Source organism: Tinamus guttatus, unplaced genomic scaffold, assembly GCF_059628265.1.
Source record: "Tinamus guttatus ecotype Peru unplaced genomic scaffold, ASM5962826v1 Tinamus_guttatus_pri_ptg000451l, whole genome shotgun sequence".
In the NCBI taxonomy this organism is placed as follows: Eukaryota; Metazoa; Chordata; class Aves; order Tinamiformes; family Tinamidae; genus Tinamus; species Tinamus guttatus.
Genome location: NW_028288985.1, coordinates 473,230 through 491,283, shown reverse-complemented (window position 1 = coordinate 491,283; position 18,054 = coordinate 473,230). Strand labels below are relative to the sequence as shown.

The 18,054-nt window shown below is 38.0% G+C and overlaps 1 protein-coding gene across 1 annotated transcript in view; it reads right to left on the bottom strand.

Annotated features, from left to right (window-relative positions):
• CACNA2D3 (calcium voltage-gated channel auxiliary subunit alpha2delta 3) overlaps positions 1 to 17,844 on the bottom strand; it is a 390,523-nt gene extending 372,679 nt beyond the window's left edge. The window contains exons 1-2 of the mRNA XM_088532049.1: positions 17,148 to 17,844; positions 16,440 to 16,521 (exon numbers count right to left, since the gene is read on the bottom strand). Coding sequence (XP_088388175.1) covers positions 16,440 to 16,521; positions 17,148 to 17,266 — 201 coding nt within the window. The 5' untranslated portion in view covers positions 17,267 to 17,844. The remainder of the gene's footprint in view (positions 1 to 16,439; positions 16,522 to 17,147) is intronic.
• Positions 17,845 to 18,054: the final 210 nt, after the last annotated feature.

The window sequence follows — 18,054 nt, the reverse complement described above, 5'->3', positions numbered from 1 at the left end:
TAAAAATAGAAGTGTCTAAGTACTGCATGTTTTCAGAGGAAAAACAAATGAACTGCACAAGTGACAGAATAAGTGAGTAGCAGGTCAACTTTAAGAGCTTAAGAGTAAGAGTCAAGAATAGAAGGTCCCAGAAGGTTTTACCCTATTGAATGTGAATCAAAACCTTATTGCTTTGCAGCTAGTCTGGCCATTCCATGAGACAGGCTTTTCCCAAAAGGTTATACACCAAACATGGACAGAAATGTGGTAACAGCAGCCTAAACTGTAGCCTTCTATTCCCAGTCTCAGAAAACCAGTGTCTTAGAAAGCTGAGACATTGAGAAATGAATACTCAAGCACATTTGTCTAGATGTCTGACATACATCTGTAGGATACATCAAAAAAGTCATTAATAATCAGCCTTTGATTAAAAATTTCATCTTAAATTGATTAAAGTTTTAATTTAAAACAAAAATCATCTCCCTTCAAGCACTTATGCACACTCTGATCCAATAGCATTCTGAGCAAAAAGGATCTTCAAAAGCAATCTGGGGATGCAGATGAGGTGGTGCTGCCATCTACAATATATCTGCTCTGTACCTGGCTAAAAGGCAATCCCCTCAACTGAAAATTTTACTTTATGCTTGATGACCGTTTGCTTTGTCCATATATTCCCTCTAAGGTCAGCCATACGCCAAGCCCTAATAGGAAGAAAGTTTCCACAAGAGACAATTTCTTTACTATTTTCTATTTTAGTATGACTTTTTCTAAGGTGTGTATCATGCAAGATGAGACCTTAGGCTGCACCAAAAAGGGATGGCAAGGGGTAGGGATTTGAGAGAGCTATCTCCCTTCCCTTACATTACTATTTTTAGTCCGATTTCCTTCCAAACACAATGCAGTAGCAGCCTTAGGCTACACAGTTGCCTAGACACAATAACTAAGCACTAATAAACCACCATTTGATGTGTATGGTTTATGTTTTAAGTACCTAATTGATACAGTGTTCAATAGTTTAATAAACTTTAGAGCTACAATTCTTTCCAGAGCAAGCTCTGGGGAAATCATCCCCCCAGTGCCTTTTGTGGAGAGGGGGCAGGAGATGGGGAGAAGGGTTATTTTGTTTTTGACTTTTATAGTTTAGAATGGCTCATTTTAGACAAGCTGTAGTTGTACTGGATAATGCTGCTTTATACATGAGTAACTGCAAGAGAGCAGAGACAAAACCCTAGGGACTGGAAGGGTTCTCTAGAAGTCACCTGCAAGAGCAAGACCTCCAGGCTCATCCCCAAACGGGTCAAGTTGTCTTTTGGGCCAGGGAGGCAGTAGCAGCCACACATGACACCCATCACACTGTTCCCATTAACTACGTACGTGAAGTAACTCTCGTTTGATCAGTCTTGAGACCTTCCATACTCTTCATTTCATTAAAAAGTACATCTATTTGTTTTAGTAAAGCAGATACAGATAAATCCTGGGAGGATCAGAAGACCTAGCTGATCCTTACAACTGTATTGCTAAAAACTACCTTGACTGATCAAAAACATCAAACCTCAGAACACCTCTCTGTGCAAATTAGCTTAGAAATGTCAAACAATTTCTTGGTTTTATTCTTTCCTTCAGCACCACAAATTTTAAACTTGAGGTTTGAAACCACATTAAGTAGCCTGACAGAACAAAACTGAGGCCTAGCTCAACGTTTCACGCTAATAGAGCCTCACAAAAAATAACAATGCTAAATAGCAATTATTATTAGTTTAAGGGGGACCATATCTTTAAGAAGGACATGTATTTTATGACAAATTGACTCCATCTCTTAATAGAGTGCCTTGCATGATTCAGAGAGGAAACTGGGTTCTACCTAAACAAATCATTCAAGTTTTGTTTGTTTACAAGGAAGTCAAATGTTTCTACAACAATTTAAGAGAAACCACACTAATCAGAATATTTTGTTATATAATATTTTGTAATCATAGCTAGCTTTGCCCCCAAACCATACAGAACTTCAACACAAAGAAATAACATTTTTCAAGATGCACACACAAAAATATTTTTTTTCAAAATTTAACTAATGAATGATCTATTTTAATTTTTTTTTCCCCCCCCCGCCCTTACCTCCTTTGGCAAGATGCATAGAATTTCCACATGCAAAGGATTTTTCCTCTGGAAGATCAAGAAAGGATCCAGAAGTAATCATGTGAAAAACAAAAAAATCAACCTTCCTCACAGCAGGTCAGGTTACAAGAGACTTGGCTTATCTAGCACAGTGAACCATGCTATCCAATTTCACCTACTGCATTTCCTCTACTTATAGGTTTCATAATGGACCGACATAAATACCCAGAGAGCACAACACAGCAACGTGGCAGCTCTCACACTCCCCACTTCCCAGAAAGGTGAGAGTGAGGGGCATTTTCATGCCTAAGCAAACACTACCTGCAGCACATCTTGCTTCAATACTTGAATATTTTTATCTCTATACAGATAGGGCTCTCCTTGAACAGGAAACAAAAACAGAAGGGGGGGCGGAAAAAAAAATATAAAAAATAAAAACACACGCTGTATGTCTTTGTTTTCTTTTTCTTTACAAATGAGGAATCATATCAGTGGGAATTTTTCATTTTGAAGGACTGTTCAATGGGTGAAATACAGCAGAGCCAATGCAATAGGCAGCACTCAGTGAAATTCACAGTCTCAGACAGTAGAGTATGTTAGACGAGTATTATACATTTTTATAGATTTTGTCTAATTACATAACCATCTATAAAATTCTGTAACACAGACAACAGAAGTGAGACTTGTGTTTTTCAACATGGTTCAAGACCACCATTGGATATATGTTAAAGAATTTTTCAGTCAAAAAGTAGCAATTAGAAAAACATTTAAGGTGTACATAGGTCAGAAATAACTTTAAAAATGCAATTTTTAAAATGTAATGAGAAAGAGGCACGAAACTATACAAGGACCATTTTTACCCCCTTTTGAGTACAGCAGTTAGCTCAAAGCCATATGATTTGTTACACTTGTACAGAGAAATTGATTCAGTCAAGTGTTTGTTTAAAGAGCAACCCTGTCTGTTTACAGAATTTTGTTTTTAATAGGTCTCTGCAGCAAGTGCAGGCTGTTTCACAGCTACTCTACTGCTTTCACCATGAGCTTCAGTTGCTTCATATTTTTCCTCAAACTGACACGAGGTCACAAGCCAGAAAACTCTTCTGCAAGCACACCTTAGGTTTCTAACTGATACTTAAAACACATATTGTTGATGGAAGTGTCAAAAAGAGCACATGGTTGAAGGGACGCAAAGATGAAACCCTGAAGCTTTATTTTTTATTTTTAAAATTTATTTTTAAATTAAAAGGAAAAATGTTATGAATATTTTCTGGATTTTACTTTTAATTACTGCCTTTTTTTTTTTTTTTTCCTCCTCCTTCATACCTTAAACTCACACATTTCTCTCAACTCTTCCAGATTTGGAAAGAAGGTAAGAGACAGGAGAGAGTTGTATCTTACTGCTTACCTGTAAAGAAACATGATTCTATTCTACTTCCTTAGCTTTTCTTTCCACATTTAATCACCTAAAAAGAAATCTTTCAATTCATATCTCCTACCCACTAAGGAGAAAAACAAAGTCAGGCAAAATATATACAGTTTGCAGTTAAAATAAATTAATATTTGACTTAATATGTAGTCATCAGGAACATTTATAATTATTCTCTATATTTACATTGTAATATTTTTCCAGTGCATCCTTATTTTTTTTTTCCTCCAAATGGAATTACGCCTCATTACAGATACAGTCTCATTAGCATGTACGACTACTGTGACTATAAAAGATGACTTACAGATTGCAGATCTAACCCTTTTGCAATTTATGCAATAGTCAGCAGTGTAAATGCTGGTTTAAGAACTTGCAAAGTACATAGCCATAGTAGAGACATATCTACTCATATGTAACTTATGGCACTTACATATACCACAAACAGCTGCCAGTCCCATTGCAATTCCTTTACCCTGCTTCCCTTCAGCACTTTGTTTCACATCAGCATTTTAGATCTAGGTAGTATCATTTCTTCTTTTACAGGATTTGAGCTACTCAACATAAAACTCACATTCAACACCTCATACAAGTACTTTGCCTTAAATCTTGCATAGTGTTAACCAAAACTGACCTTATTGTAGGTGCAATACAGAGCTGCTGCTAAACTATATCAGCAAAGTAATTTCCATTGCATTTGTCTCCTTTGCTTCTGAACTGATGCAAGCACAAACTGTTGTGCTAATTTACCTTTAAATAATATTGAAAGAGTAATGTTAAACTTATATTGTCCTGCTTTCATCTTGCTTTCATTCAAGTTCCTAATCCTACTGAACCCTCACTGAAGATGTTACTCAGACTCCAGGCCTACCTCATTTTTACTAGGATTCTCACCATCAAGTCAGAGGCTACCAATTCCAAATATTGGCCTGTTTAATCACCCAGCTCAATCATTCAACATGTACCAATATTTTACATTTAATGTAAGCATACTCATTTCATATTAAAAAAACAAGATGACATCGAAAAGCTGTCAAACACACTGACATTCATGCTACACCATATTCAAGCCAGTAACTGAAATGTGAAAGCATAATCTCTGCCCAAACTAGAATTGTTTTACAGTATTGAAAACCGCTATTAAACAAGTTCATGCAATGCAAACCATATATTGTCTGTCCCAATTTGTCATACAGCTAGTCACTCCCAAAAGCTTTTTTTTTTTTTTTTTTAAAAAAAAAAAAATGGACTAGAGAAGAAAATATCAGACATGCACCTGGAATTTGTGTAAAGAAAGGGCGTTTTGTACTTCAAGACACAATTTTTTTGGGTTGTGTATTTTACTGAAGATTTTTTTGAGAGCAGCTGAGTTAGCAGACTACTTTCTCTGAGAATACATGTTCAGGATATCTACAGTTTCTAGTTATGTGACTCTTTGGTATTTATAAATCAAGATAAAGAAATATGGTCCAATCAGATAAGCACAGCCATACATAAGTAATTCTATACACCACTATTTGAATTATTTCAATACATAAGTATCTGCAGGACTGAGACTTGTAAAGCCATTATCTACAGTCCTTGCTCAGACCAAATTCCCTAGACATCTTGTAATGCTGAGGAAGTTTTCCTGAACAAACATATATTTCCATTAATAACATGCTTGAAGTGCACTGGTTAGCATTAGTGCCCAAGTTATGAATGCAATTGGACTAAATTCCTGCTCCACCAGGGCTAAACAGAATAAAGGCCTTCAGCAGAGCAAATTTAGCATTGAAATTTAAGTATCTGGGTAGCTGGGATAGAAAATTGAAGTTATGAGATTACTGATAATAGACAGGCTTTAGAAAGACTTTTGAAATTAAACTGAAATTTACCTTTCCTATCATGCAATTTCCTCTACACATCAGGTCTTGGCAAACATTCTGAAATCATGTGGTATTCACCCTAACAGCAAAATTGTTTCTATCCTGTTCTTGTTTTCTGTTCAAGCTAACTGGTTTTGTTTTTAAAAACTTTTAAGTTTTTAAAGATGAAAATATATGTATGCGATATGTATTTTGTGTGTGCGTGTAAGTACACACATAATTTGTCAAAAGTAATCACCAGGATCTGACTTTCACCAGCGTGTGTTCTCCCGTTGTACTAAAGCACTAAGGGAAAAGCCCAGCCGCCTTCTGCTGCTTTCCCTCCTTTCCCCGAGCCATCTCCTGTCGCTCACCTTGCTCCCGGTGCCCCGTGTCCCTCCTCTACCTGGTTAAAAGAACTGCCTTCGCTTCCCAATGCTGCTATTTGTTTTGCCCTGTCCAAAAGACACTGTAAATCCATCTCCTCAGCCATGACAGAAGAATTTCATTTAATTTTGAAGGGAATCATGACATGGTTTTAGAACATGCCACCCAAGCTACAACTATAGCTTTGGACTAACCACATTGGCTATTACTGGGAAAACAATAATCCCTTCCCAATAATGGTCACAATGTGTAGCATATCCTGATACATCTTAAGGTATTTATTCTTCTTTTTAATTTCACACATTATAACTTAATGAAATTTTATTTTAAAAGTAGCACTTTATTTGCATTACCTCCCTTAAGTATTCAAATCTTAAGCCACTACTCATTCCATTTCTGCATAATTTGTTCTCAGTTGGTCGGTTTCTTCTGGTGGTGTTACAGGTGCATCTGACTTTTATGGAAAATAGCACTAGTGATGAAAATGTCCAGACAAAAATGATCAGTTAGATAAAACGGGATAAAACACATTGCTTTGTTACCAGTTTAACCACATCTGATGTTTATGAAATGAATTCAGCAACAAGTACTAGAGGTCTGAGTTTCAGAGCAAAATCAGAAAGGGGCAGCTGAAAGAACCAAGTGAAAAATAGTGCAAAATTGTAGTTACATGGGAAACATAACTAAGCAGGGTAAGAGAACATGGGGTAAGCGAGCAATATCACAAGGAAAAGGAGAAAATACATTCACACGTTTTTAAATTAGTTTAATTCCTGTACAGTATATCACTGTATTCAAAACATGGGAAGAGCAAATTCTCTGTCAAAAAACGATTTGATTTCACCTGCAAGTGTGATGCTGGACAGATATTTGTTGCCAGAGATAGATGCCAAACCCCAAATAGCAGAAATACACAAATGTGCATGTTCATTTGGAATTCATGGCTATTTATTACATAAAGCACATCTTTTAAAAAAGACACCTTCTACTAACAAAAAGACAAAGTGTTTAAATGAATGCTTCATAGTTCATGAAAGAGATGCATTCCATGAATGTGGCTTGACACTCATAACCATGCTAGCGCTGTTCTTAACCACTTGACTCTCCCCATATGCTCAACTCTATGATCTGTTGCTTTTGATACAAATTATTCTAAAATTTAGAAAGTCAGAGCAAATTTTGAACAAGAAATAGTATCAATAAGCCTATCCTACAGATGTTAAGCAAAAGATGCCTCGTTTGGGGAAAAAATTTTGTTTGTGTCTAACATTGAGTTCCAGCTATCATCGATCTAGAAATAGAGGCTAGATTTACCTGAATCTGTCTAATGCCTTGATTCAATAGGAATATTCAATAAACACTATTTAAAAAAAAAAAAAAAAAAGAAAGAACTGGCCCACAGAAATGCTCTAGTCATATTTTTTTTCTGCCCAGTGTCTTCCATGGAGAATTCCAAGAGATGGCAGAACTCATCTCTTTTTACTGTCAAATCGTGTTGTACGTTGTGTACTGATAGGCGGAAGACCAAAATATGAAGTGAGTACTCAGATTTTTGTTAAAGTGCTATCCATAACATACCATCTTTTATATTGTACTTTGTTGAAGTAATGGCAGGAAATATTGTCAAAGGCACAATGTATGTAGAGGGTAATAAATCTGCTGGATACAGATAGTCAGTGGCTGCAAGTCATAACAAAGCTTTACCCTTAGCCTCCTACCCATTCCCATTATCAGTGAAAAGTTCTATTAATGTAGCTTGATAGCATCATGTATAAACAGCTCAGCAGTCAGATTTTGCACAGCTGTCATAAAATGATAGTCATTTAGCTTCAAGGTAAAGTTGAAGTTTGAACATTCCTGCTTTTCATCTTTGGAGCTTAGTCACTTCAGAAGATATTATCTCATTTTGTAACCAATGAAGTGTTCCCAATAGATCAACTTTTAATACCCATAGTATGTAGATCTTTTTCTTGTGTCCTGAAAATTAGCAACTTAAATAGCTTGACACAAAATCTCGCAAGTATATTGGATAGCCAAACATTAAAATATGACCTAGAGGAACGCTAAGAATGCTACATACTGTGGTCTTGACCAAAGTTTTCATAATGACTTCCAAATAGCAGTTTCAAAATGCTTTTATCTAAAACACTAGAGATAAAATTAGTGTAGAGTTAGATTGCTGCTTTTTAGAGAAGTCAAATCCTTTTTTGTGCATAGATCCAGGAAGAAGCACATTGACTGCTACTGTAGAATAATTTAAAGAGAAAAGAGAGAGAGAGACAGAAAACCCATCAGCTGACAAATCATTTCTGTACAACACCAACTTTACTGAAGATTCTGTGGTTGAAAGAGATAGAGCAAAGCAACTAGGAGACCAAAAAAGTCTGTTTTATCACCAAAGCTAGAAGAGGGATTCCTGCCCTACCATGACAAATTGAAAAGTTTTGCAGTTCGCACTGTAAGCTTAGTGGAAAATTACTCTTGAGACTACAACAGTTATGTTCTTGTCAGACAATCATGTCTGTGGAAAAAAGCCCACCTGAAGGCTGAACAAGAGCTTAGATTAGATTAAGAACGTGTAGTGTTAATAGAAAAGACCTAATGTAGCAACTAGAAGATAGTATAAAAGGATCTGTTACTGTGATGTAGAAAAAGTCTACAAAAAGACAAATAGGAGTGTAAAGAGAGGAATAATCAAACTCATAGCCTTCTACAATGGAATTATTATATCTAGGAAAGAATAGAGAGGTGTGAGAATCATTTATGTTTTGACATGGTCTCCCACAGCATCCTTGTATCAAAGTTGGGACAATTATGGTCTGGACAAGTGGGCTGCTAGATGAGTGAGAAATTAGCCAGACCACCAGGCTCAAAAAGTTAATCCCTCATACTCTACCCATAGCCCGATTACAAGTGGAGATCCTCAGACAGACAGACTGGGATCTAGGGGTTTCAACAATATACTGGAAGAGATGACAGAGACTCATCAAAAACTAGCAGAGAGCACATTTACATAAAGTTCTTCTGAAGAATAAGATCTAAGTACCAAGCTAAATAGAAACTATCACCAATAGCAAAACACTGGAAGAAACCCGGAGTTTGCCTCTAAACAACAGCTATAGCTACTTATGCTTCTCTTTCACCTTATGGTGAAGGGCCTTATGGCCCTATACTACTCTGTAGTATATACGTGAAGTAATGAGTGTTTTATAAACAGGTTCTGCTCTTAAAGTTGAAGGATTCTTCAGCCATGTCCCAAGGATATAGAGATACAAAGCTTAGCAGTACACAGATGTAGAGACCAAAAAAAAAAAAACTACTCTCATCACATATAATCCAAAAGAAAAGCACAACACAAAAAAAGATCACCTATTTCACCTTCCTACTACAAGGCAATTCAACTAGATCTGTATTATTGGTTGTGGATGTCGCTAACCTGCTCTGCAAAACAGGTGCGAGATCTCCCCACCAGCCTCTCAGTAAACAAAGTTAAATTTTTGACTTAAGGAAAGACTACTTCACTTCTTGTGATTTAATGTTCCCTTGGGTTGCAGCTACTGTGGCTATAGAGAACAAGTCTATTCCTCTCCAATTTTTCTGCAAAGGGCAGCTGTTGCCATATTTCCTTTCAAGTATGTTTTCACCCAAGACACTAAATGATTCCCTTGTTAAGTAGACCTTTGTTTCTCTTTCTTCTCCTCTTCCCCAAACACATTGGAAACCAGGTAGAACATCTCAAATCAGAAGCTAAGCATTCCTTATCTACTCCAAATATTCCTAACAGGTTCAGATATTACAAGTAGCAAGAACACTTGGAGCCAGTGACCTCCTCCATGGAGCCCTTCTGTAAATCAGTATCTTGACACATTCGTAATAGTTCACATTGGGTGGAGCTGCCAGGAAGCAGGTATACCGGGAACACATTGAAGAGAACAACCTTTCATATGCAGCAAGTGCAAAAGAAAAGCACATGAAAAGCACCACAAAAGAAAGCAAGCTAATCTCTGCTGCTAGCATGCAGAAAACCCCAGGTAAAACCAGAAGATAATGAAGTAGTTCAGTTTCTCTGAGGCCATCTATGCAAAATTACAAGTGTCCACTCACATAAATCATAAATATTTTTCTAGAATTGGAAGCAACAATTCTGCCCCTCTCTGCTTCCGAAACTGTTAAGCTAATCTTAAAAACACACACTCAAATATACACACACAACACCAGTCCCCACCAAAAACCTACATGATTTGAACCCACACTACTTTACATATACAGGCACCAACTTCACTGTAAACTTGCACCTGTTTTGCCCTCTAATTTCCAAAAGCACCACTGCTAAAATGGCTTTATGTTACCTTTAACAACTGGTCTTCTCTTAACCACAGTCTCCAACAATTTTCCTCCAACTCAGGTTCAGGCTGTTGGAGCAATCTGAGGTACTGTGCAATGCTGTCCCCACAATCCCAGCAACAGAGCATGTGCAACCAACTCTCTCCTGTCACAGGGAATGAGGACATGTCCTGGCACTTGACTGCCTGGTATTTAGCTCCCAGATTAATACACTGGTTGCAATATCTGTGCATCCCTACACAGGCGAGTCCTTGCCTTTCCTGACCAAGCACCCTTTCCTCAGGCCTTATCAAAACACCACTAGTGAGAAACAATGCACTAGTTACAAATTGCAATAATGGTAACTCTATCTGCAAAGACTTGCAAGATCCAAGGGTAAGACATTTTTAGAAGGCATCAATCCCTTAAATTTATCATCTCTGAAAAGATGCACAAAACCCTTCCCAACCTCTCTCAAAGATACAGACACTAAACAGGGACATCCACACAATTTTGCAAAGGTACTATACAAAATAATAAAACTGAGGACTTAATAAAAGCAGTATATAATCAAAGCATTTCACAAAGACCTTTCAGTGAAACTTCTACAACAACTTAAAACAGTCTGTCCTATCAATACATATTTTGTGTTGCACAATGTGAAACCATTTATTATCACCAACAAAAAATTGTACCCTACAGAACAGTAATGACGGTTGCAAGTGTAGAGTATTGATTAGCAGTTGCTTAAAAGTGAATCACCACTGCAACACAGGATCTATTCATGGCTCTACCTTCACTGTCAAGATAATTTGCATGGAAACTAGCTCTTAACCTTGAAATGTTAGCATTTTCCAATAAAGGATATGAAAACAAACAGTCATAAATGCATTAGCAGTGGAATTAACATTCATTTCCTTTTAAAATCTAATGTTTTCCATTTGGATTGCCCACTCAATTTCCATATTAAAAGACATTATTGAAAGAATAATGCACATATCAAACCCACTGAAGCCATCTCATATTTCTATTACACATCAATAGAACATACTTTCAGTCACACTAGTGGATCATGCTGTGCATGCAAACCCCAGAAGCACAGATAATATTGCACAACACAACTCCTCCAAAAACATAAATAATTTCCCTATATAGGTCAATGTTACCTGAAAATGAATTTTACACCTAAGAGATTTCTCCAGCTAGCACATTAGTGGAATATGAATGTTTAGGGTTTTTTTGTTATTGTTTTAAAAGAAAAAAATTAATGTCTTTCCAGAATTTACGTCTATGCCTCCACATTAGAGGTCTAGCAAAATACTCTGTAACACCCAGTAATTAGATTGGCATAGAAAACAACTTTTTGATACATAGCCCAATCTTGTACGAATTAGATAGGATGAGGTTCGAAGCTTTTTAAGTTCCAGAGCATCATTTATGTCAACCATGAGAACCATGTTTTAAAATTCTGTCATGTATATTTCTCTTTACCGTCTAATGGTTGATTTTAACACAGTGATAAGAGATGTATATTTTATAAAACTCAAACTTCAGGAGTTTGAATAATGAGTTAATTCCAAACAGAGCTTTTGATAAGCTTGATGCCATTCACCTAGCTAACATTTTTTAAATCACATGAATGTACTTAACAGTATTTTGATGCCCACTCTTTTCCATTTTTAATGGGAAAAAATACCAATGTTGTTATTGCAGGATTAAAATTATTAGCTTCAGCTGGCAAAAGTTTAAATTGATGTCCCCTCAAGGCAACCCGGTGTTAGTTTTAAATGCTACCGACCCTTCCCCTGCAAAGCAGGCAGCAGTATTTGCAGTAGCTCAAGCAAACAAAAATCAGCCTAAAAGACCCAGAACATTAAAAACATAATGAGGCTAAGTCAAAGAAAAGCAATTAATGTTGAGATGATTAGACTAAATTTTTCTAAGAATTTAAGTCACTATTCTGTGTTTTAAAACTAAAGATAGATGTACTACATGAATCAGATACACCAGCTGAATGCTAATTGATCTAAATCACCCTCTTATATTAATTTTGCACAGACATTTCCATAGCTGTAAGAAACTGTCAAGGCAGAGCACCAAATCTAACTGCTCAGACAAAACGCATTTCTAAATCTTTAAAAAGAGGGATGTTACACTGACGGAAAGAGCTGCTTTGAGAAAGCACACCCATCTGAGAAGGTCTAATATGAGGAAGCATTTGCGGGAAGGAGCAGGCATATGCATGCTATAGACTGCTCGAAATTAAGGCACTAAGTGCTTACATAACAGGCAGGACTCAGTGAAGCGCCTTACATAAAAATCTGCGATAGCTTTTGACAAGCTTGTTTTCTGTAAGGAACCTTAAACGGCAAAATGGATAGTTAATTGCCTCTTTTTCAAATGAAAACTTCTCCTATATTATTAATAAACTAATATTGACTATTCTGGACCAAATCAAGAAATATCAGAGCTCGGTAGAAAGAAAAGCCCCTCCCAAGAAATCTGAGAAAGCACAAGCCACCCTGCATTCTGAGAGAACCTGATACTCTGCCGAGGCTGGAGCAGCTTTACTGCAGGAACATCAGTTATTTTTAACATTAACAGAAGGTGCGTTACCTGCATCTTCTTGAATGCCTTTTATTTTATTACTACCATTGCTTTGCTACAGCATCAAACTGAATACACAATTATTATCGTGGATGCTGCATGTGAACCAGAGCATTCCCCAAAGTCCCCTCTAAATTTCTACTCATAGCAGCCAAAACGAGCATCTTCCTGGCACCTAACCCTTGCTTTTCACCTTGTACATAAAAAGCCTTTGCCAGCAGGCTATGCTCTTGCATTTACCACAGTTCTAACTAAACATAATCAGACTGTTATGAAAATAATTTAAAAATCATTTAAAGAAGAGACAAGATTCAAATACACCAAATGACTTCTGAAAGTATAAGGAAAAATAATGCTTTTCACACATATATTGCAGTGTACATCACACAGGAGGGAATTAAAATTTCAACTGATTTTTAGGCCCCAGCAGCATTCGCTAACTAGCTGCACAGTGTGCACATCTCCACAGCACCAAGCAGCTCCTCGAACACTGCCAAATCTACTCGACAACTGTAAACCCTTTCTAAATCAGGTGGCTTCCAGACAATATTGCCTACTGGCTTCTGACTTTGCATTTTAAACACTGAAGAGCCTTCCTTCACTTTGGAGATAACAGAGTATTAAAAAAAACTGCATTGATAAGTAGTAATTTTGCTTAAAAACAGATCTTCATTTTTGAAAGTCAGAAATACATATAGCGTCTGTGTTTCATCTAAAGCTAGATCTGAGGAAACATATACCCCATATGTTATGTATCCTCACAGCATATTTAGTTAAGGTTATTGTAACACAGTAAAAGATAAAAAAAATCAAGTTAATGTAAACATAATTTGGTGGCTTTTTAATAGACAGCTTCAAAAAGTGATGAAAATATTCCTAACCATCTTCCCAAAAGTCAAGAGAACAGCAGCGGTTTTAATTCATTTTGATGTTCACAGTACAACAATATTTAAAAATAACTCCAATAACTAAAATCAATATTCACACCGACACTCAGCAAATCCAAACTTGGCCAAGGTATCTCACAGAACTTCAGATACTCAGAGAAATTTTAGTATTGGTCAAATGACCTTTAATGTGCAAAAGGGTGGGTAGTGGAGCATGGCAACAACGCCTTGGTTCGAAACGTATTCCTCTCAAAGTGGGATGCTTAGCATATATGCTAACAAAATGAATCAAATAACCTTTACATTTTTTTTTCCCACTTAGCAAGCCTTTATTAAGCTAAATGGTGCTTCAAAGCAGTCTGTAATTGAGAAATCTATATTGCCTAGGTCCATCATTATGTGTATGTTTTATAACTTCATCTGTTAACAATGCTTAATTTGTGAGCGGAGAGTATAAGTTTATCTAGTAATATTAAAAGTAGCACTATTTTTAAGAGAAGAATCTGGACTTCAAAAAGATGTGTTGACTCTTATTACACAGAGGCTCATAGTAAATAGCAAGTGGTTCCTTGATGCCGAGTTAGTGAGGAAGAACAGGGAAAAAAATTTTCACATTTAGAACACGACACTGCTATCTGTCAAGTATTATGACAACTTCTGCCACTGACTTTGTGCTTTTAAAATACTTGCAAATCTTTAAGTTTAGCACATGCTTATTCACAAAAGCTTATAAAAATATATGCTTAATACAATATAATGTCGAAAAAAAGGCAGCTCTCATTCAGGCTCATTTGCTGCGGTCAGCAGTAGGAAACATCAAATTTAAAAGAACAGATGAACATGGAACTTGAAATAAAACTAAAAAGCAATTAGGATTCTAATTGTCTGGCCAAACCCTGGTCAGACAGAAAGGAAAAGCCATGAAGACCAAATAAGGTTGCTCTAAATACCTGTCATACCTGCATTTTGCCTTTCCCCTTCCCTCTCTAATGAAGTATCACAACAAAAGCACAAAACAAAAAGGAAATAGCTTGAAATGAACATAAACTATCCACCTTCAAAAACAGGAGCATATTTGTTAGTGAAGCAGAAAGGATGCTGATTAAAAGGCAAAATGAATAGCTTCCAATTACCTGCAATAACAACCACCAATAGGAAGAAATCTTACTACTTCAGTGGGCAAATGCATTACAGAAGGGATGACAGCAGTATCTACTATGAGAAAAGAAGAATGATTAAAGATTTCCTACTGGTTTTTTTACGTATTTTAACACCACTACAGAAGACAGCATGTTCTGCATTTTACTAGTAAGTGCTACTATTTATGCCTGGTAGATACAATCTCTAAAAATCATCTTTTCAGTACAAAAACATTAGGAATGGAATTGTCCCAGAGTTAGATTAAGCAACCTGCTTGTTAGGGCCCAATTAGGAGCTAAAACTTTATAACAAAATTTGACTAGATACTAATCAAAACCATGCAGAAACTAAAGGTTGTTTTGTGTTATGAATGGAGTTCACAGAGGAAAGGCGATGACATACAGCTACACCGATTTTAAAGAGCATGAACTAGAACTATTATAAACCCAGAATCTCAGATTCAAAAACCATCAAACATACTATGAGTCAGACTGTCTAGAGGCCTTGAAAGGCAGTAACAGATTTCAAATACTTTTGGCCCTAATTGGACTGTATTTTAACTTAGTGTTAAGGTGTTATTTTTCACGAATATACAACACTGAATAGATGCTTCTAAGGAACTCATGTGTAATCATTAGGTTAGTTGTTTCATTTTAAATGGACAGCATAAGCTTTTTATTTGAACTGTTATACATACCATCCATTACATGGTTTTTGGTCTGTTTACAAAAGGAAATTATTCTGAAAGTTTCATCCCATTTAAAAACTAAATACTACTCTGGATTAAAAATCCATCTGAATAGAAGCACAAAGTTAACCTGAACAAGTGGTCTTTGCAGCTTTGTAGTCTGGAAATGTCTCAGTGCTTTTGCCATTTCCCTATCTCTTTTTGAAGATCATATATTAAATGCTGCAAAACTGTAATCTTAGAATTAACATACTCCTCATTATATTTTTTCCATTAACTGCTACAAAAATAAGCTGTCTAGAATATAGAACTTTAATATAGGTTGCACATTTAAATTAGAATAGATGCAGTCCCTGATATGCGTCTAATACTCAAATCTGCTTTTTCATTACCCCCTACCCCAATTATGTAGACTTAGACCAATTTCTTAAGTTTTTGCAATACTTCACTAGCTTATTACCCAGCTGTGCAGCTGAGCAGGAAGATAACCACATTCATTCCTCTTATCTGTAATGATGTAATACATCCCAGCACTGGCTTGAGATGATTGGGGAATAATGGGATTGTAAAAACAGCAGCGATGACAAACAACAGGGCAGCCCTCTTTTCTGATAGAGGGAATAGCACGCATGCAGCACAGGGTAAAAAGAATAACAGAATATGCACTAAAATTCTGCTCCTTGAACCAAGTTAGCATTTTTCATGAGAAGCAGCTGTTTCTACACAGAAACATCACCACCACAATGCGGCAACCAGACAAAATAGCCGCAGTCCTCAGTTCTTGAACCTCAACTTCTCAAGAAAGAGATGTTGGAGTTGACTTTCTACTGATAGCAAAAACATCAACCAAAAAATAAGCCAGTTTAATCCATGAGTCTCCAGATAGCGCAGTGCAAAGAGACACCAGGGACCAGTATGCAAAGCAGAAATAGACCTTGGACCAAAGGACGCACTGCTCTGCTTTCCCACTTCAAAAAATAAATAAATCTGCCTCCATTTTACCGGCTAAAAAGCTTGCTTATTACAACTGACGAGATCCTTACCTTCTGCAGGAGCTGTGAACCCGAGTACTTGGCTGCAATAGATTTGATCTCCCCACCAAATGCTGAGGCCCAGAGCTTCACACTGAAGATGGAGAGAGAAGGAAAAAAAAAAAAAAAACAACAAAAAAAAAAAGGGGGAAGAGAGAGGGAGAGGAAGAAATGTAATACACGTGTCATAGCAAGCAGCGCAGGCTGTAACAGCTTCAGCTGCACTCAGAAGGATCCAAGCAATTTTGCATTAAATAGATCACTAAGGAACCTCAGCACAGCACAGGCTGAGCGTAGCTATTCGTGTTCAAGCACAAGCTCTGCCAGCGCAAGGGCCTCTGATCAAACTACCTGACCTACACTTTTTTAATTTAAAGAATCAACCTGTAAAGAAATAGGCTTTAGCACCATAAAAACAGGTATTCATTGAGAAGAAAGTAGCAGGTAAACTAGCAGAATGGTTTGGGATGATAAATTCTCATATGAGAATGAGTTAAGATAACTTCAGTAAATACAAGCATCTACAGCCAGATCCTCCAACACAGGCTCTTACAATAAAACCAAAGTAGCGTCGCATGCATTAAAGGGCATGGCTCCAGACACAGCTGACAAGCACAAAGGTGCCTTGAACAGGTAAATATCTGCAATAAAACCTAACTTCAGCAAACAAGTTCCAACCCTTGAGCACGATCCCGAGAGCAAAAGCATGAAAACACTTACACAGACAAGGGGATCTGCTGCTCCGATCCAACCACATCCACTAAGGTTGTGTTAAAGGCTGTCCAGAAGATAAAGAAGAACCCCCAAAAAGCCCGAAAAAGATTCCAAGTCTCTGGCATGGTGCCTCTCTGTGCCTGGAAAGACTTAGGGAAATTCAAGTGAAGCCGGTTGCAGCAGCAGTGGGTTTTGCTCACTGAAGCCTCTGCTCCCTCCCTTGCCCCCCTCCCCCCCACCAAAGCAACACTGGAAGAAATCACAGCTCCATCCTCATCCCTCCCAGGAATGACCCTCCCTGGGTAATGGGCAGAGAGGAGCAGAAGAGCCGCTCTAATGACTTGAAAACTATTGTGTCCTTGGTAACAGCGAAGCGTTTCCCAGCACCACTGCAGCCACTTGCACGTAGTTCTTTACAACTCCGCAGTCAGCAGAGTGCCCGAGTTACTTCGGTGACCTAGAGCTGCTCCAAAGTGCCGCCGGCAGCCAGAAATCAGACTATCGATCCCAGCGGGCAGGCCGTCTTCTCGCAGTGACTGCTCACTTGGCCAGCGGGAAGCAGCTGCCTAGCGGTGCCCGCTCGCTCGCCGGCAGCCTCCAGCCTCCATCCCGCATCGCGGCAGCCGGCACACTGGTCCAGCGGCGGGAGCAGCCTCCTTTTAACGGGCTGGCGCGGAGGGCGAGCGGGAGGCAGGCCCGGGAGGAGGCGGCCCGGAGGGAGGGCCACGCGCCTGCCCGGCGAGCGCAAAGTCCGCGGGAGCCGCGCGGAGAAGAGCGGGCAGCGGGCATGGAGGGAAAGCGCCGCAGCGCAACTTGAGCTCCTTGGGATGGAGCAGGAGGGCGGCTCCAGGTATTTGTGCTCCCGGCTGGATGCTTTTCCAGCCGCCCTCCCTCCGCGCGCCTCCCGCGGCCC